We start from the raw sequence: 20,832 nt of genomic DNA, 5'->3' as shown, positions 1-20,832 counted from the left end.
TAATTTTTCTGATGTTTGCTTTGACCAAACATCACTATTTATGGACAAATCCTCTGCCAGGTGCAAAAAAGAACTCTGTGTCACTAAGCATCAGTTGCAAATGCAGTGTGGTCACACAAGAATGTTTGAGAAGGCTAACTACCAGTGCTTCCTGCTGTTCCACTTGCCCGTTAAGGACAAAAATGACAGTATGCATCTGGGCGGAGTTTGCGGAGTTCTGCTATGCGGAACTCCGCGAAGTGCCGAAAAACTCTGCAGCGCAACATGACGTTAAGCAAGCGGCAGAGTCTGGGTAAGTTGCGCTGTTTGCACTGACTTTCAGTACAGGAGTTTCTCCTGCGCTGTAAAATCAGTGCGAATGGCAGCAGACAGAGCGCCAGAGGGCGCTAACTTCTTTCAGCCACTCGAGTAGAATTTCTACTCGAGAGGCAGCTTCCTCAACGCGAGCAGCAGCTTCCTCATCATGAGCTGTTGCGGCCTATCGCTTGAATTCGGAAAACTCACTCGTGCTTGCCTAATTAATCACGCTCTCCAACTTAATGTTGGCGAGCAAGAGAAAAAACTCTGCTCCACATCACTCCACAGAGTTTTTCGGGACTCCGCACATAGTGCGGAAAACTTCGCAAACTCCACCGGCGGAGCAGAATTCTTCAATCACTCCTAGTAAATATACATTTGAGGCAGAAGTGAAATAACGTTGTATGGTATACAGATATTCAGAATATGATTTTATTATTCACCCTGTCCTTACCATCATATCTAATTTACAAATATTTATTGTAATTCCTTTGCAGGCACGTACCACGTTTTTATATTTTCTATAATTTAATAAGAAGTGTGTTACTGTAAAAAAAATGTAGTTGTTTTTCAGGCAGAAGGAAAGACGGTACAAACATGATAGCTCATAAAGCGATGATACAAATAGTTCTAAAATTGAATAAAAATATCACTCTAGAATATGCTTATATTCTTAATATTGCACACGTAGAATACCTTCCATACAGAGAATCCACGATGAAGCTCACATTATGATGACCTGTATAAAACATAAAACAATTGTAAGCGTAAAACAGGGCCTCTTTAGTGGCACAAAACAAATATGCACAAAAATGGCAGCTTACCAACGTATGTTCCCGTCATTTTGCAAATCATGGTTCCCGCATTAGAAGAGGTAAGCTGCAATCCATACCTAAGGGAATACATTGCAATAATGAAGTATATTTTTCAGTAAATAAATACTGAACTTTAATAGTGGAACGAGTTTAGCTACTCGTAGCATAATTTCATTTTGAAACAAGCCACTTTTGGACATAAATATAAAAGCAATCCACTAGATATGTTTGATATTCAACCTGCCACCAGAAATGAGGGATCAAAAAACATTCAATCACGTGTTTAATTGACAATCCACCAAGAACCTTTGATCTCAGCAGATCTCTGAAGCCAATATATTAAAAGAGGTTGAGCCAATCATCTTTATATTTTTTGTGGGACTAGGACTCTGAATCTGAAAAAGACAATTCTGACCCTTGCATAAATCCACGTTTTGGATTGGGTCAGAATTATGAGTTACGTGAACTTTATCATACCCAGCCACTAATCAGTGAGATAATGTCCGCATTCCATGAAGAATATTCGGCAGGTCAAGCCTGGAACTTAACAGGTGGAGAAATCCCCAGCATAAACAGCGACATGCAAATTGAAGTGTAGTTAGAACCAAAATCCATTTGTTATATTCGATTTTGGGCTAAACTAGTAAAAGGTGCTATTTATTGCACCCAATAAAATTTTGACTGGCAATGTCTGATTTTATGGAATATGATAAAGCTTGTATTTAGACAGTTGCATCTGCCACTGAGCACGGGGCGGGGGTTGTATTTAGAAATAACTAATAGGTTTAAAAGCACCTGCGGCAGAGTTCCTTGTGAGTTCAGCAGTTTTCAGGCAACAAACACAATGTCAAGATAACTTGTTTCTGCTGTAGAGAGATCAGAGTTTTGTCATGTGGCAGTTCTGACTCACCATAAAGTAGCACAGAAGGTTAACATGCCTGCTGCTAAGAACGTGTACCATGCAGATCACAGAACTGTATTTTATGTGGATACATTAGTGGGTTACTGCTTTTGTAACAGCAATTCTTTTTTTGCTGGCAGTTCTTCAATTATAATGGTAACATAGAGCAGTGACCTACGAACTGCCAATAAAGAGCTGCTTGGAAACTCCATGCTACAGGTGAGAACGTTATGTTCTTCCCCAGTCTTTCATTAGCTTAATGTTGCTAAGAAGGGTTTGGGTTGAAGTACACGCTTATTAGCAAAGCCAACCCCAACCATTATGGTACATTCTAAATCCTGAGTTATTGCTTCACTAAACCAAACACTTATAAAATATACTGCCTACTAGTATGGATGACTTGTGATTCCTACACCTTGTAATCCTCATTGTCTTATGTAACAATTCCTATACGCTGATTTCCATAGGCATAATTCATTGCCTTAGTATATCATGTGATGTAACGCACTCTGACACCCTATATTGGTATGAGTAGTGCTATGAAACAATTGAGATGCATGTGACAAAGGGCTATGGAGAGATGAGGGCCACGGTTGGAGGGTGGTAGTCAGGGAGTATGTAGAAAAGGAGGTAATTAGATGATGCCTGAAATGTTTGTCGAACCAGGCACCACCAGCGCTAAAGCCGCCCTTGCTTGTCTACAGGGTTGTTAAAGGGATAACGCTAAACATCATAATCGATTTTATAAATAGATTATCCCTCTTATCAATATTAAAGACAGAGTGGCATTGTTCCTAATCAACAGACACCAAATAGTGAAGAAGCAAAATCATATTTCAATCAAAGCTCAAATGACATGTGACAGACCTTCATCCTAGCTACCACCATATTCAACATATACCTGAAGCTTTTAGGTCTGTATCTCATCAACGACACAGTTGCCGTGCACCAACGTGCAGACAATATCCAACTATACCTAAAAGTTTTCAGCAACAGAAAATTTTATTTTCCTCCAAAACTGTCTCCACTGACTGGAATATACGGCAATCAGGCAGGGTCCTCCATGCCGGTTTCCTGGCTGTTTAAATGCCTGTTTTACAGTCTACTGGCCGCTTTCTGCAGTTGATTGCCCTTATATTAAACGGACATCGGCTTCAGCAAGCTCAATCCATGCAGTGTCCAATAAATGCAATACACACAGTTTGTCTCCACAAGTTCAAAACTGCTCAAATTTACAAACATAGGGCACTTTTTTAACGTTATAATTCAGTAATGGTGACCACTTTTATTTTGGTGCCAGGGCCTATTTTCTGTCCCTGTACGACCCTGACTCCTCTCCCAGCTGCAGCACTCGTTGGTGGATAACTTTCTATTCTTACATAATATACTCAGGAGTCGGAATTTCATCGTTACACATCTCTCAAGAGCAAACTGGGCCCTCTGTCCTGGACTTTCTGAAAGTGGGAGGATTCATGACCATACCAATCTCTCTGCAGACTATTTCGGTTTCAAACTTGACTGCACTGTCATACTTACCATACATTTCAGCAAGATGGCAAAAGCAGCAAATTCCATCTTGAAGTGTACAAAATAGACACCTCATGCCTTCGGAGCAACTAAAAAAAGACGTCCAAACTTAGACCATTTTGGCACTGGCCTATGGGTGTTCGTTTCTAGTAGGTATCCACAAACATCATTTGCTCGACTCAAAACAATGCTCCCATCTGCAGTCAGGATTCCCCATCATAGCCAGAATGTAATTTAATATCTGCTGTTTAACCTATAAGGCCACTCATGACAGCAACCCCCAAGCGTAGCGAACACGCTATATATAACTGAGGTTCAAAATAAATTGTTAAATTAATTATATTTTTTATAAGGCACAGCAGTTAACTTCTCCATGCATTGTAGTACTTGTAGCGGTCAATGCTCTAAGTCTAATGGTGTTGAGGTCAGGGACAGTGCAGACACAACTGCATTGCAATTAAATACCACAATCTGCTCATGTGCATTTTGGCCATCATCAGAGAGGAGTAGTACTACTTTTCTCAGGACGAGGGTACGAGTATAATGCTTCTTCAGTCAATTTCATTTTAATAACAGCCATTAACAGAAGTTCCACATTGATAGGGTTCAAACAATCCACAGCATTTTAAAACAATACACAATGACAGTAACATCTTTCTTTAATGACATAACTGGCCCTGCTTCTAGCCTCCTAAAGCATACTATAGATGAAGGACCCTGTAGGAAGCTTACTCTGTATATACTATATCAAAATGAGATATAGTGTGCACAGAACCAGGGGTTCCCCAGAGGCTTAACAGAGGCTAAAGTAGATAATACTATTGCTCTCTTTTGTGGTAGTGTGGTCGAGCAAATAGGCGTATCAGAGGGTAGTGCAAAGCATTTGTTGTACACACAGTCAAGAAGTGAGGCACACACTCCAGGCCAATTGTTTTTATATAGCAAAAATATATGTGTTACTTTATTTCTAAAAACCAAAAGATTCCTGTTGTAGGTACGTACAGTTGTAAGTATGTATCAAGCAAATGTATCAAATGTACTTTGTTTTGGTTTGGCAATAAAAACAGTTTACAGGCAAGTAACACTTTTCACTTTCAAAAGTTGACACACTGCAATTTTCAGTACAGTCCTTGGGGAGGAAAAGTGTTAGTGCAGTTTTGGGGTACTCAACTTACAGTTCCAGTCTCTGGGGGTTAGGATGTTCAATGGTCAAGGTTCAAGATGACCCCAAACATACACCACTAGCAGTATGGGGCAGGTCGGGTGCAGAGATCAAAGTTGGTGTTGGATTTAGAATGGGATCCTATGGAGACTGGGGCCCTCGGAAACAGATCTGTTGGCAGGTAAGTACCTGTGACTTCAGAGGGCGGACTTGGAGGGTTAAGGTGAGCATCGGGGGGGGGGTCACAGGTTAGCACCAAACATGCACCCTCAATGGCACAGGGGCGGCAGGGTGCAAACACAGCATCGGGCTCCCAATGCTTTTCAATATGGGAATCCCAGGGTTCACAAAGATGCTGCAAGCTGGGTCCAGGGGGTCCATTCTGGAAAACCAAAGGCTGGACAAGCAGGAGGCCTTTTTGTTGAAGTTGCTGGACCATTTGTCAAGGGGTCAACACAGGGTGGACACAAGGTCAGAATCATCCGGAGACCTGCTCTGGACTGATGGGCCACCTGGACACGAGCCATAGGCATCAGGTGCAGAGTGGGCAGGACTTGCAGATCCGGAGGGGTTCTGGAGTCATTTTTGGAGTTGCTGTGGACAGGTCTGCTGTCCTCAGGAGTTCTTGGGGCTCCGGTGGGCAGGCCTTCCTCTGGGGGTTTGTAGAGGTCACTTGTCCTGCCAGATGCATCGCCTTTATGTAGCAGAGTCCATGAAGCTGCAGACAGGCTGGAATGGCTGGGGCCAAGTCAGTTGTCATCTGAAGTCTTCACTGCTGGAGGGTTGGCTTAGCAGTCCTTCTTCTTTCTTCTCGTCTTGAGGTCCCAGGAATCTGGTGAGCTAGGTTTAGGGGTGCCCTTAAATCCTAGATTTAAGGGTGTTAACAAGGGTGAGAGGGCAGTAGCCAATGGCTACTGTCCCTGAGGGTGGTTACACCCTTCCTGTGCCCACTCCCTTTGGGGAAGGGGGGCACATTCCTAACCTTATTGGTCCCTGTCCTCCAAACCAAGATGGAGGATTCTGCAGATAGGGGGTCACTTCAGCTCTGGACACCTTAGGGGTGGTCCTAGCTGCAGTGGTCACTTCTCCCTGTTTTACCTAATTTTACCACTGGACTTGCCACCAAAAATGGGTTTTCATCCAGGGAGCAGACATCTCCACTAGCTGGAGTGCTCTAGGGCCCTGTAACCCTCCACCCAGAGCAGGCTTTGTTTCTGACTCCAGAGAGCACAAAGGCCCTCACCCCATGGGGTCAGAGACTTGTCTTTTAGTGGCAGGCTGGCACAGAGTGGTCAGCCCTACACTAAAGGGTTGGTTAAAATACACCTCTAAGATGACCTTTGGGTGCATTGTAGCATTGTACAATAAACCCAACACTGGCATCAGTGTGGGTATATTGTGCTGAGAAGTTTGATACCAAAATTCCGACCCTCCAGTGAAGCCATCATGGAGCTGTGGAGTTCGTAATGACAAACTCCTAGCCAATGTACTTAATATGGCCACACTGTACTTACAATGTCTAAGAATGGACTTAGGCACTGTAGGGGCATGTTGCTCATGCATCTATGCCCTCACCTGTGGTATAATGCACCCTGCCTTAGGGTTGTAAGGCCTGCTAGAGAGGTGACTTACCTATGCCACAGGCAGACTTTGGTGTGCATGGCACCCTGAGAGGAATCCCATGTCGACTTTACCTTTTTCTCCTCACCAACACACACAATCTGCAATGGCAGTGTGCATGTGCTTGGTGAGGGGTCCCTTAGGGTGGCACAATATGTGCTGCAGCTCTTAAGGACCCTCCCTGGTAACAGAGGCCTTGGTACCACTGGTACCTTTTGCTTAGCTGTGTACCAGGGTTGTGCCAATTGTGGAAACAATGGTACAGTTTAGGGAAAGAACACTGGTGCTGGGGCCTGGTTAGCAGGAACCCAGCATACTCGCACGCAAGTCAGCATCAGTATCGAGCAAAACATAGGGGAGTAGCCATCCAAAAGGGGCACTTTCCTACAAACCCTTTAACAGTGTGCTAGAAATGGGGTCTTTGGTTGGCAGTTAGGTTACCCCCTGTCCAAGCAAGGGCCCTCTTTCTAGTCAGGGTAAGTCACACACAATCCAAATTATCCTGTGCCCACCCTCTGGTAGCTTGGCACTGAGCAGTCAGGCTTAACTTAAAAGGCAATGTGTAAAGTATTTGTGCAATAAATCATGCAATAACACAGTATAAACACCACAAAAATACACCATACAGGTTTAGAAAAATATAGCATATTTATCTGATAAAATGCAGGTCAAAACAATCAAGATTTGATAAGTACACATTGAAATATCACTTTAGAGAATGATAAAAAGAGTCTTAAGTCCTTAAAAGCAATTAGAGTCTCTTGCAAGCACAAAGTACCTAGTTTGGGTCTAAATTATCTGCAAGGGACCGCAGAGGAGGAGATGTGTGGAAAACAGGGAGGTGTGCGTCGGCTTCTCTCGGCACACACAGACCCGTTTATATTTTTCACACAGCAAGGGCCTTGCGTCGATTTCTAGTGCGTGGACTTGGATCCTCTTTAGGTTGCAGATATTTGGTTGCCCCGGGGACGATGCAGAGAAATCCTGAGTGTGCCTGACGAAGTCACAGGAGCTGCGTCAATCCGGCGGGTGTTGCGGGGAAATTTCTGTTACACAGCAGGCACTGCATCAATTCTTCTCGCAGGAAGTCGAGCTGCGTCATTCTGACTCGGCTGTGCGTCGATCCAGTGGGCTGTGCATTGAAGTTCCAGTCGCAATGCTGGTGCTGCATCGATCTCCCCTCGGGGAGCCAGTCTGCATAGTTCTGGTTTGGCGTGTGGTGATTTTCTCACCACGATGCAGGCTGTGCGTCATTTCTGGCAGGCTGTGCGTCGAATTTTCACCACACAAGGAGTTCTTTGCAGAGATTAAGTCTTTTTGGCCCTGAGACTTCAAGGAACAGGAGGCAAGCTCTATCCAAGCCCTTGGAGAGCACTTCTCAACAGAGCTAGAGGGCAGCAAGGCAGCAGCGCAACAGCAAGGCAGCAGTCCTTTACAGCAAAGCAGTCAGGTGAGTCTTTTGTGCAGCCAGGCAACTTCTCTTGGCAGGTTGCAGATTGTGGTGCAGAGTTTCTTTCCCAGGAAGTGCCTTGTCCAGAAGTGTCTAAGTTGGTAGGGTCAGAGGCCCTGCTTAAATACCCAAATGTGCCTATGAACTGGGGGAGACTTCAAAGAGTGGCTTACAAGTGCACAAAGTCCCCTTTCAGTTCCATCCTGTCTGCCAGGGTCCCAGTAGGGGGTTTGGCAGTCCGTTGTGTGAGGGTAGACCACTGTCCTTTGACATGTAAGTGTCAGGCCTTCCACCCTCCCAGCCCAGGAAGACCCATTCAGTATGCAGATGTGTGCAGGTGTGACTGAGCATCCTGTATTTGGCGTTGTCTGTGTGAAATGCACAAGGGAGCTGTAAACTAACCCAGACAGATGTGAATTGTAAGGCACAGAAGGATTTAAGTGCAGAGAAATGCTTACTTTCTAAAAGTGCCATTTCTTAAACAGTAATATTAAATCCAAATTCACCAGTCAGCAGGATTTTGTATTACCATTCTGGCCATACTAAATATGACCTTGCTACTCCTTCCAGATCAGAATCTACCACTCAAACAGTATATGAGGGTAGCCCTAATGTTAGCCTATGAAAGGAGCCGGCCTCACAGCAGTGTAAAACTAATTTAGGAGTTTTACACTACCAGGACATATACACTACACAGGTACATGTCCTGTCTTTTACCTACTTAGCACCCTGCCCTATGGGTTACCTAGGGCCTACCTTAGGGGTGACTTATATGTAGAAAAAGGGGAGTTTAAGGCTTGGCAAGTACTTTTAAATGCCAAGTCGAAGTGGCAGTGAAAATGCACCCACAGGCCTTGCAATGGCAGGCCTGAGGCATGGTTAAGGGGCTACTTATGTGGATCTCACAATCAGTGCTGCAGGCCCACAAGTAGCATTTAATCTATGGGCCCTGGGCACATGTAGTGCACTTTATTAGGGACTTACAAGTAGGTTAAATAAGCCAACTGCGTATGAACCAATGTCACCATGTTTTGAGGGAGAGAGTATATGCACTTTAGCACTGGTTAGGAGTGGTAAAGTGCGCAGAGTCCTAAAACCAGCAAAAACAGTTTCCAAAAAGTGGAGGGAGGAAGGCAATAAGTTAGGGGTGACCACCCCAAGGCTGTAAGGTCTAACACACAGGTATGTTTGCATGTGTAGCTCTACTCATGTGTAGATTAACTCACATCTCTAGGTGTAGATTTCAACTTTGGTGCTATTCGATTTTTCCAAGTGGATATTTTCAACTAGATGTAGACTTTAAAGTCTCCATCTCCTCAAATGAGGGGGTGGAGTTTCTTACTCAATTTACAATTGTACAATTACCACAAGTAACTTTACACTCTATGGGACTGATTCACAAAAGTAACTTATACTTTTTCAGTAATCTACACTTTGGAGTATGTTTACTAATTTTTGGCTAGTCACAAAATCTGAGTGTAAATTTACTCCAAAAATGTAACTTACATGTCAATCCCCATGTTAAAAACAGCAATTTTTCAGAAGACGTAGACTGACAATTGGCCTCTGTCTTTGAAGCACAGCAAATGTGGACACAGATTTTAAAGGCATCTTTATTTATTGCTTGAGCTTTCATGACCGTATCAAAATATGCTCAGAACCTGTCAATGGGTTGCAACTCACTGTTTGGGAAACACTGGTCTAGGGTTACAATATGCTGGTGTCAAGTTCCTTTGCGGGTGTGCTGGAGACAGACCTTTGAGATGTAGGTGGGACAGGGATAGCTCAGCCATACCCATCCTGCCAACCCTTAGTTCCCCTTTGTCTCACGGTCTGGGAGGAATAGACATGCCAACAGCCAACTATTCACAGTCATGTGACCCAGTACACATCTGCAGGTACCAAATGGTTAGAAGAAGAAAATAACAACTTTCCATTTTCGGAACAGTGACTTAAAGTCCAACTTTACTGATAAAGAGAATTTTTAAATACAATTCCTTTGAGACCAAACGAACGAGTTACTTACCTTCGGTAACGACTTTTCTGGTGGATACATTAGCTACCTGTAGATTCCTCACCTCATGAATACTCCCATGGCGCCAGCATTCTACGGAAATCTTCTTACTAGTCTCTGCACGTCGACGAGGACGTCACTGTCTCGCACGCGACGCCGTCTGACGTCATACAGGCAATAAGAGGTCCTCGACGACGTGCGGACGTCAGTACCAATCATTTTTTACGTGCATGAGAACAACCAGGTAATGCAATGAAAGAACAAAGCAACATCCATTATATTGTAAAAATACACCACATTGTATGAATAACTGTAAATCTTTTTATGTACATATATATATATATATATATAAAACTCTCTCTTTTAAAATATATACACACACCAAGTATATACATAAAGATAAATACACATATACCTATATATATATAAATATATTATATATATACATCTATTGCACCCTCAAAGACCAAGAGGAGCACACTCAAGGATTACTTGGCAAGACCATAAAGGCAACGGGGAGGCGGGTGGGACCGTGAGGAATCCACAGGTAGCTAATGTATCCACCAGAAAAGTCGTTACCGAAGGTAAGTAACTCGTTCTTCTGATGGATACAACTACCTGTGGATTCCTCACCTCATGAATAGAGTCCCAAAGCAGTACCACGCCCGGCGGTGGGTGCCTAAATGGTCAAACCAAGAAATCCTGCAGCACTGACCGTGCAAAATGGCCGTCCCTTCTAACCTCAGAATCTAAACAGTAATGTTTTGCAAAAGTGTGAAGGGACGACCAAGTTGCGGCCTTGCAGATGTCGACCACAGGAACACCTCTGGCTAAGGCCGAAGTGGCCGACTTAGCTCTGGTGGAATGAGCTCTAATGCCCTCAGGAGGATCCTTCTTTGCCAAAGAGTAACATATTTTAATGCAAAGAACAACCCACCTGGATAGTGTTCTCTTGTGGACTGCCTTTCCTCTCCTCTTGCCCACGTATCCAATAAACAGCTGATCCTCCAGCCTGAAATCCTTTGTTCTATCGATAAAGAAGCTCAACGCTCTCTTTGGGTCCAGACGGTGCAGTCTTTCTTCCTCTTTGGAAGGATGAGGCGGAGGATAGAACGTGGACAAAGTAATTGCCTGAGCCAAATGGAAGGGTGAAACAACCTTCGGGAGGAAAGCAGCCTTGGTCCTCAACACCACCTTATCCCCATAAAAAGTTGTATAAGGGGGTTTTACTGATAAGGCCTGCAACTCACTCACTCTCCTTGCTGATGTTATAGCTATCAGGAAGACTGTTTTTAAAACCAAATACCTCAAGGGGCAAGAATGCATAGGTTCAAAAGGGGACCCCATAAGGAAAGTCAGGACTAAGGACAAATCCCATTGCGGCATAACAAATGGCTTTGGAGGATATTGATTTAGAAGACCTTTTAAGAATCTGATAACAATAGGGGATTTAAATAAAGATGGTTGGTCTGGAAGACATATGAAGGCTGACAAGGCCGATAAATAACCTTTAATGGTAGCCACTGCACAACCTTTCTGCGCCAGAGATAGAGCAAAAGACAAAACGTCCGATAGATGAGCATGTAAAGGATCAATCTGCCTCTCTCCACACCACGCAACAAATTTAGACCACCTATTAGCGTAGATAGATTTAGTGGAGTGTCGCCTGGCCGCTAATATAACATCCACTACCTCAGGCGGGAGAGAGAAGGAACTCAGGTTGCCCCGTTCAATCTCCAGGCATGTAGGTGCAGACTCTGGAGGTTGGGGTGTAGAACCTGCCCCTGCGACTGTGAGAGGAGGTCTGCCCTGAAAGGGAGACGGAGCGGCGGGCACGTTGAGAGTTGGAGAAGGTCGGAGTACCACACCCTCCTTGGCCAATCCGGAGCTATTAAGATTACTAGAGCCCGGTCTTGGCGAATCTTCCTCAATACTCGAGGAATCAAGGGTATGGGAGGAAACGCGTAAAGCAACTGGCCGCACCAGGTCATTTGAAACGCGTCCCCCAACGCTTCCTGCATCGGATACTGAAGGCTGCAGAACAACGGACAATGCGCGTTCTCTCGAGTGGCGAACAGATCTACCCGAGGAAACCCCCACTTCTGGAAGATTAAACGGACTTGATCTGGATGGAGACGCCACTCGTGGTCTGCCGAGAAGTGGCGACTGAGACTGTCCGCACGCACGTTCAAGACTCCGGCCAGATGGTTTGCTATCAAGCAAATCCGATGGTCCTTTGCCCAGGACCATAGTCGAAGAGCTTCTCTGCAGAGAAGGTACGACCCCACTCCTCCCTGCTTGTTTATGTACCACATCGTGGTAGTATTGTCCGTTAGGACCTGTACCGACTGACCACGAAGGGAAGGGAGGAAGGCCTTGAGAGCCAGACGTACAGCCCGTAACTCTAACAGATTGATGTGAAAAATCTGTTCCTCTGGAGACCAAAGACCTTTGATCTCCAGATCCCCCAGATGAGCTCCCCACCCTAGAGTGGAAGCATCCGTTATAACTGTGGCCACTGGTGGCGACTGCTGGAACGGCTTTCCTTGTGAAAGATTGTTGCTTGCAATCCACCACTTCAAATCCACAGCAGCATCTCTGGAGATCTTGACAGTACCCTCTAGATCCCCTCTGTGTTGAGACCACTGCCTTCGGAGGCACCACTGAAGAGCCCTCATGTGCCAGCGAGCATGCGTGACCAACAGAATGCAGGAGGCAAAAAGACCGAGCAGACGAAGGACCTTGAGGACTGGAACTACCGCTCCATTTCGAAACATTGGAACCAAATCCTGAATATCTTGAATCCGCTGAGGCGGAGGAAAGGCCCGACCCAATGTTGTATCCAGTACTGCCCCTATGAACAGGAGGCGCTGAGAGGGCTCCAGGTGAGATTTGGGCTCGTTCACCGAAAAGCCTAGGTCGAACAACAACTGGGTTGTTGACTGCAGATGACGCAACACAAGCTCCGGGGACTTGGCTTTGATCAACCAATCGTCCAAGTAAGGGAATACTGCTATCCCCTTCCTTCTGAGCTCTGCCGCAACCACCGACATCACCTTCGTGAAGACTCGAGGTGCTGAAGTAAGACCAAACGGAAGGACCGCAAACTGGTAGTGTTGCGATCCCACCACAAACCGAAGATACTTCCTGTGTGACTTGAGTATCGGGATATGAAAGTAAGCATCCTGCAAGTCGACAGACACCATCCAGTCTTCCATGTTCAACGCCAAAAGCACCTGTGCTAGGGTCAGCATCTTGAACTTTTCCTGCTTGAGGAACCAATTCAAGATCCTCAGGTCCAGAATTGGTCTCAAACGACCATCCTTCTTGGGAATCAGGAAATACCTTGAGTAAACTCCTTGACCCCTTTCCTGCTCCGGGACCAACTCCACCGCGCCCTTTAAAAGGAGGACTTCTACCTCCTGTTCTAGCAACAGGAGGTGTTCTTGTGAACAATACGAAGGGCGGGGCGGGATGAGGGGCGGAAACTCCCGAAAGGGAAGGGTGTAGCCTTTTCCCACAACACTGAGAACCCAAGTGTCCGACGTAACAGTCTCCCATTTGGTGAGAAAATGCTGTAATCTTCCCCCTACAGGAGAGGAGTGAGTGGGAAATGGTGGAAGCCTAAGGCTGCTTCCCCTGCTGCACCCCGCCAGAGGATGAGGAAGAGGCAGAGTGCTGCTGAGAGGCTCCCCTGGTGCGGACCCTACCCCTCCCCCTAAAAGATCTATAGGGGTGGGAAGAGGCAGGTTGCTGATATCTTCCCCGAAAGGAAGAGGAGGAAGAGCCACGCCCAAATCCACGAAACCTCCTGAAGAATCTGGAAGAGGCCGTGGAAGAAGGAGCTTGGAGTCCCAACGACTTAGCCGTGGCCCTGCTCTCCTTAAAACGTTCCAAGGCCGAATCAGCCTTAGCCCCAAACAGTTTGTCCCCATCAAACGGGAGATCCAACAATGTGGACTGTACATCTGCCGAAAAGCCCGAGTTACGGAGCCAGGCCTGTCTCCTTTCCACCACAGTTGTGCCCATTGCTCTGGCTACCGAGTCGGTGGTATCCAGTCCCGTCTGGATAATTTGGGTCGCAGCAGCCTGGGCATCAGAGACAAGATCCAAAAGACCCTGGGGAAGCTCTGTAAACGAAGAGGAGATGTCATCCATCAGAGCATGAATATACCTCCCCAGGATACAGGTCGCATTAGTGGCTTTTAACGCCAGACTGCAGGACGAAAAAATCTTCTTCGACTGCGCCTCTAGCTTTTTTGAGTCTCTGTCCCCAGGCACCGTCGGGAAAGAACCAGGCGCTGACTTGGACGAACAGGAGGCCTGCACTACCAAGCTCTCCGGCGTAGGGTGCCTAGATAGGAAACCAGGATCAGTTGGAGCCGTCCGATACCTCCTGGCCACGGCTCTGTGAACTGCTGGGGAAGATGCCGGCCTCTTCCACACCTCTAAAACCGGATCCAGCAGAGCGTCATTAAAAGGTAACAGAGGCTCCGCCGCGGCTGAGGCCGGATGCAACACCTCCGTCAAAAGGTTTTGTTTTGCCTCCACCACCGGCAAAGGCAGGTCCAAAAAACTAGCTGCCTTCCGTACCACTGTATGAAAGGAAGCAGCTTCCTCAGTATATTCCCCCGGGGACGAAAGGTCCCACTCAGGGGAAGTGTCCAGCCCACTGGCCGACTCCAGTCCACGCAGCCCATCACCCGAGTCCTCTAGCTCTCCTTCCTCTAGGGCTCGTTGGTACTCCTGCTCTTCTAGTACCCGGAGAGCACGCCTCCTTGAATGCAGTCGTTGCTCAATCCGCGGAGTCGACAATGCCTCCGCCGAAGTCGGAGATCGGCGCCGATCTTCCGAAGCCACCGACGCCGCATCCGGCGCCACGGGTAACTTCGGCGCCGACTGAAGAGCAGCTGAAACAGATGGACCCACCGGAGTCACAGGCCGAAATCTCGACGTCGACGGGATGGAAATCCCTGGGGCCAATCCCTCCGAAGCCACCGGAGCGGCCACCGGCGCCGACACTGGCGCCGAGCCCACGTTCCCAAACGGGAGAAAGGGCATAAAGGGTGCCGGCCGAAGAGGCGCAGGATCACCCAAAGAAAAGGCCAAAGGCCCAGCCGGAGCACCCCCTGGAGCCATCTGTTGGAAGATGGCATACATCGCATTCAAGAATGCGGAACTATCGGCTCCAGGGGTGGGAAAAGCCGGATACTGGGGTGCCTGTCTCGGAGGCGACCCCGACGCCGGCCTCGGCGTCTGCGCCGGAGAAAACACTTGAGGCTCCAATACCTCAATCACCGACGCCTGTCCAGGCGAAGTTGGTGACGCCGGAGAGGGCAACGGCGTCGAAGGATGCGGCGTCACCGTGGGGCTGACCTCCCATGTCTTTCGGCGCCGATCCGGAGACCTGGAACGAGCCTCTCTTGAATGACGCCGAGATTCTCTACGGCGCCGGGAGTCTCGATGACGCCGATGTTTTGGAGAAGACTTCTTGTGATGCTTCTCCTTTGACTTGGCCATAAACAGCTTCGCCTCACGTTCTTTAAGGGCCTTCGGATTCATGTGCTGACATGAATCACAAGTCGAGACGTCGTGGTCGGAGCTCAAACACCAAAGGCAATCGGAATGAGGATCCGTCACCGACATCTTGCCTCCACACTCACGACAAGGCTTAAATCCAGACTTTCTCTGCGACATTATTTCCACAGAGAAAGAGTACGCAGCAAGATATACACTGTAACCGCAAGAGTAACAGTTGCTCCCTCGAAGATAACCGTTTCGAATGCACGGAAAAAAGGGAACTGACGTCCGCACGTCGTCGAGGACCTCTTATTGCCTGTATGACGTCAGACGGCGTCGCGTGCGAGACAGTGACGTCCTCGTCGACGTGCAGAGACTAGTAAGAAGATTTCCGTAGAATGCTGGCGCCATGGGAGTATTCATGAGGTGAGGAATCCACAGGTAGTTGTATCCATCAGAAATTATATTTTTCCCTGTTCCCAATCATAGGTTAGGACTTAAATGTAGTAACACAATGTTATCCAATGGGAGTGGTAAGGTTCACAATAGTGAAAAACTAATTTGGGTGTTTGATTCACTGTCAGGACATATAGAACAATGTGCCCTGAGTAGTTTAGGGCCTATCAAAGGGGTGAAATATGTTTTAAAAATTGAAGTTTAGGCCTGACAAAACGTTTATTTGGCCAGTTTAGACTGGCAGTTTAAAACTGCACACAAGCTGCAATGGTAGACCTGAGACATGTTTTAAAAGGCTACTTAATACAACAAGTGCTGCAGGCCCAATAGTAGCATTAATTTATAGGCCCCGGGTACAAGTAGTGCCACTTTACTAGGGACTTATATGTAAATAAATTAAAAGTGCTAATTGAGTGTGGACTGATTCTACCATGTTCTAAGGAGTGATCACATGACCTTTAGCACTGGTTAGCTGCCCTAAGGCCAACAAAAACACATTTGAACGAACAGGAAGGGAGAAGGCAACATATTTGGAGGAAGACCACATAAAAGGCTGTCAGGTCTAACATGTGTCCCCCCCCAGCTGAAAAGGGGGCGAACTACTCAACCTAAGGCCAAAGAACCAGGAAAGAATGTCAGCACCAGACTGCTCAGACCCAAGGCGGTGATCCACTATAAAGTCCATTTCCTGTGGGAAGAAAGGCCACCTCAACAGTTTGGCATTCTTACCCCCTCATCTGCATGAGCCATCTGATGGGCCCGTGGTCTATCTGAACCTGGAAGTTGGTCCCAGGCAGGTATGGTCTCCACTTCCTCCATGCCCAAATCACTGCAAAAGCTTCTCTTTAACTATCAATCTACCTCTGTCCCCAGGGAAGTAACCTTCTAATTATTAAGGCTACAGGCTGGTCTAGGCCCTCCTCATTTAGCTGTGACAGCATAGCCCCCAATGGCACACTCTGAAGCATGTGTCTACACTATAAACTCCCTGGAGAAGCCAGGGGCCTTGTGCACTGGTGCTGTACACATGGCCTCCTTGAGGGTATGAAACGCTTTTTGACAGGCCTCTGCCCAGATCACCTTCATCGGTTGCTTCTTGGAAGTCATATCAGTCAAGGGGGCAACAATGGAGACATATCCATTGGGAAACCTTCTATTGTATCCACTGATGCCCAGGAAGTACTTTGCCTCAGTATGAATTTTAGGTGGTTTCCAGGCGATAATAGTCTCAATCTTGGCATGGAGGGCCTGCACCTTGCACCCCAACCAGGTGTCCCAGATACACCACCATCCATGCCCTATCTGTCACTTGCTGGTTGTGATGGTCGGGCTTGCATGTTGCAGTGCCTGAAGCACCTTCTGGAGGTGGAACAGATGATCCTCCCGACTAGAAAGTTGGGAGGATCATAGCCTAGTCTGCCTCTTGCCTGTTCCTCCTTGTTCCAGGCTGATCCAGTTGCTGCCATTTGACCAAATAATACCGTCGCTGCCTGGTTTTCCCACTGTCTTCTCCCGCTCACCATTATTCCTGCCAACAGAAGCCCCTTTCACCCCAGGTCCTATTTAATGTAGGCTTCAGTGTGATTGTGCAGTGGGCATGCTTATTGGGTATGCCAAGAGTGCACTAAAGGCAAGCCTGTCTGTGCCTGTTCTCACCTGGACCTAGCCCAGCCCCATGACCCCTGCCCCTCCCATCCCATGCTGATACACCATCATCGAGCTCTACAACCTCGCTTCCGGACACTACAACAAATACTGCCACCGTGCTGACACACGCTCCACTATAGGACCTTTCACCTGCATCCACTGCCTTTCACCTGCCACAGCACACACACCTGCCCACTAACCAGGGCCCCCCTAAACACACAGCAGACACCACCTGAACAAAAACATCAACTTGCATGCACCCTTCTCAATACAGGCTCACTATGCAAGCACACCACTGAAATTTTGGACCTCATCACTACCCCCATATGCAACGTCCTCTTCCTCACTGAGACTTACCTCAACACCACTTCTGTGCCCAACATCACCACACCAATATCCAAAGGATGCAAGATCACATCAACAAACCTGACAGAGGCATCACCATTATACACAAGGAATCAATCCAATGCACTACCACAAATGACAACATCCCCCCAACCAGGGAAGACCTCAACTTCTGAATCCAAACAGGCAGCAAAACTCCATCCCCTACCATCCTCCAGGACCGCCGCCAGCTTTTTGCAACTTCATTGCCAACTTCTTCGCCCCAGCTGGTCAAAGACTCCAACAACTACGTTTTCCTTGGTGACCTCAACTTCCTTCTTGAATACCACAAAGACATCAACACTACTAACCTCTTTGACAGCATGAACAACATCGGACTCATCCAACGTATCCACAACCCCACGTACAGTGCTGGCCACACGGTAGACCCCATCTTCACTGCCAACGACCATTTCAGGTACAGTCATACCATGGCACTCGCCTGGGCCGACCACTTGATCGTCTGCTTCAACATCAACAACTCACAGGCCTCCTCCCTTAGTCTGCCCAGTGCCCTCATCGCAGCTGTAGCAATGTCTCAAAGGAGACATTGATCAATGCCCTCAACACCACCCACTTCATCTCCTCCAACAATCCAGACCCGAATGTCAGAAATTTCAACAACTGCATAACCAACCGCACCGACAGTGTCACTCCCATCAGCCTCAATACCCACAGAAGCTCCAACAAGCAGGTTAGCTGGTACACTTTAGACCTCAGAACCGCTAAACAACACTGGAAAGAATGGGAAAGGGGATAACACACCAGCAAGAACACAACCAACAAGGCCGCCTTCAAGACAGCCGTCAACCTCTACCACAGACAGTTGAAAGAATCAAAGAGAAAGGCCTTAGCCTCATGCATCAAATCAAGCTCCAATAACAGCAAAAAACTCCTCATTATCATCAAATAATTCTCCGAACCCTCAGCTGCAATAAACAACATTACCCCCTGACAGGAACTCTGCGACAACCTTGCAAACGTCTTCCATGACAAGACTTCTTCAGGCAACACACAGAACCCACTATTACCACAGACATCCGATGAACCGAATGGAGCCAGCTCGTCCCACAGGACAGCGCCTACATCATGAATGTGGTCCATTTAGGGGCCCCAACCAACCCATGCCCTCACCACATCTTCAACCTAGGCGAAGCCAGAATCAGCCACACGCTCACCACCTTGTTCAACACCTCATTCGCAATGGCTACCTTCTTCTAGGACTGGAAACATGCAGAAATCAATACCATATTAAAGAAACCATCAACAGCCCCAAGTGAACTCAACAACTATCGACCAATCTCCCTGCTCCCGTTCCCAGCCAAAGTATTAGAAAAAGGCATCAACCAACAACTCCTAACATCTGGAAAGGAACCTCCTACTCGACTCCTCCCAATCCAGAATGCACAGCAACCACAGCACTGAAACAGCCCTTACATCGGCTACCAACAACATCTGAGCCGCTCTCAACTGAGGAGAGACTGCAGCTCTGACCCTCTAGGCATCCTTCAAATGTTCTCCCACCACGTGCTTATCACAAGATTTCGGAGCAAAGGCATCCAATAAGCCGCATTTAGATAGGTCGCTTCTTTCCCTACAGAAAGTACTCAAAGTGTCTGCCTCCACCTCCGCATCCAAGGTAATCATCTGTGGAGTACCCCAAGCATCCTGATGGCCATCAGAACTTGGACCTACGCCTACTTCCAATGACCATGCTAGTAACCTATGCATCATTCTGGACAATAAGCTAACTATGATGACTCAGGTCAACTCTGTCTCCCCCTCATGCTTCTACATCCTCTGCATGCTTCATAAGTTATTCAAATGGCTACCCAAGTTGAAGATGCACTATTGCCCAGGCCCTTATCTCCATCCGACTGGTCTACAGCAATGCTCTCTACAGCAGGGATCACAGCTCACCTCCTCTGATGACTACAGACCACACAGAATGCAGCAGGCAGACTCGTCCTGAATCTCCCTAGTCAAACCCACATCACCCCCTACCTCAGGGAACTCCACTGGCACACTGTACAGAAAAGATGCCAGTTCAAGCTTCTGACCCATGCATACAAAGCCTTACATAACTGCATACCCACCTACTTGAACCACCACCTGGACGTCCATCAGCCCACCCGACTCCTCCGCTCTGCTTCCCTTTCTCTACCCTTCAGGGGTTCCTGGGGGTCTTAAGGTCCACAAGCAAGGTTACCTCCCCCTTTCTCTCCTTCACCACATAAGACCCAGACCAGAAATATTTTAGGGTACGGGAATCCACTGGCTCCATAACCTACACTATCTGGCTAGGCTGAAACTTAACCAGAGTGGCCTTATGGTCATGCAAGATCCTAGTTATGTCCTTGTTGGCTTCTAGGTTCACAGGGGTCTTCTTTCAGAAGTGCTGCACTTGGTTCCTAAAAGCCAACATGTAGCTAACTACATCCTGGTAGGGGACTTCTTGGGAGCTTACTCCCACCCCTCCATCACCAGACTAAGAGGCTCCCTAACAGGGTGGCCATACAGGAGCTCAAAGGGTCTGGACTCAACTCCTTTTCATGGCACCTCCTTGTAGGCAAAACAAATACATGGCAAGATGACATCCAAATTCCGCCAAATGGGTTGTGGTAGGCCCATAATCATGCCTTTGAGGGACTTGTTGTACCTTTCAACAAGCCCACTGTTCTGAGGGTGATAGGGTGTGTAGAACTGGTAAGTTGCCCCACACTCATCCCACACTGACTTCCTGTAACCACACATGAAGTGTGTGCCCCGGTCAGACACTACTTCTATGGGGAACCCCCCGGTTACAAATTACCATCAAGGCCCTAGACAATGCAGGTGCAGCTACAGACCTATTGGTATCTAGTGGCATGGTCCACCAAGATCAGTATAAGCCTGTTTCCTAAGGCAATCTGAGGGTTCAGTGGCCCAGCAATGTCAATGCCCACCCTTTCAAAGGGGTGTCAATAACAGGTAAGGGAACCGGGGCAGGGAGGCTTTTGCTTTTTCCCTAATTTCCTACTGGCTTGGCACCTAGGACAT

At 47.4% G+C, this 20,832-nt stretch overlaps 1 protein-coding gene across 2 annotated transcripts in view; it reads right to left on the bottom strand.

The window, feature by feature from the left end:
- Nucleotides 1–20,832, bottom strand: part of LOC138282757 (fibrocystin-L-like) — a 735,329-nt gene that overhangs the window by 618,667 nt on the left and 95,830 nt on the right. For both annotated transcript variants that reach the window (XM_069220628.1, XM_069220629.1), the window contains exons 9-10: nt 1,122–1,189; nt 994–1,036 (exon numbers count right to left, since the gene is read on the bottom strand). In XM_069220628.1, the coding sequence (XP_069076729.1) occupies nt 994–1,036; nt 1,122–1,189 (111 nt within the window). The remainder of the gene's footprint in view (nt 1–993; nt 1,037–1,121; nt 1,190–20,832) is intronic.

Source organism: Pleurodeles waltl, chromosome 2_2 (assembly GCF_031143425.1).
Source record: "Pleurodeles waltl isolate 20211129_DDA chromosome 2_2, aPleWal1.hap1.20221129, whole genome shotgun sequence".
Taxonomy (NCBI): Eukaryota; Metazoa; Chordata; class Amphibia; order Caudata; family Salamandridae; genus Pleurodeles; species Pleurodeles waltl.
This window is presented reverse-complemented; position numbering and strand designations above follow the sequence as displayed.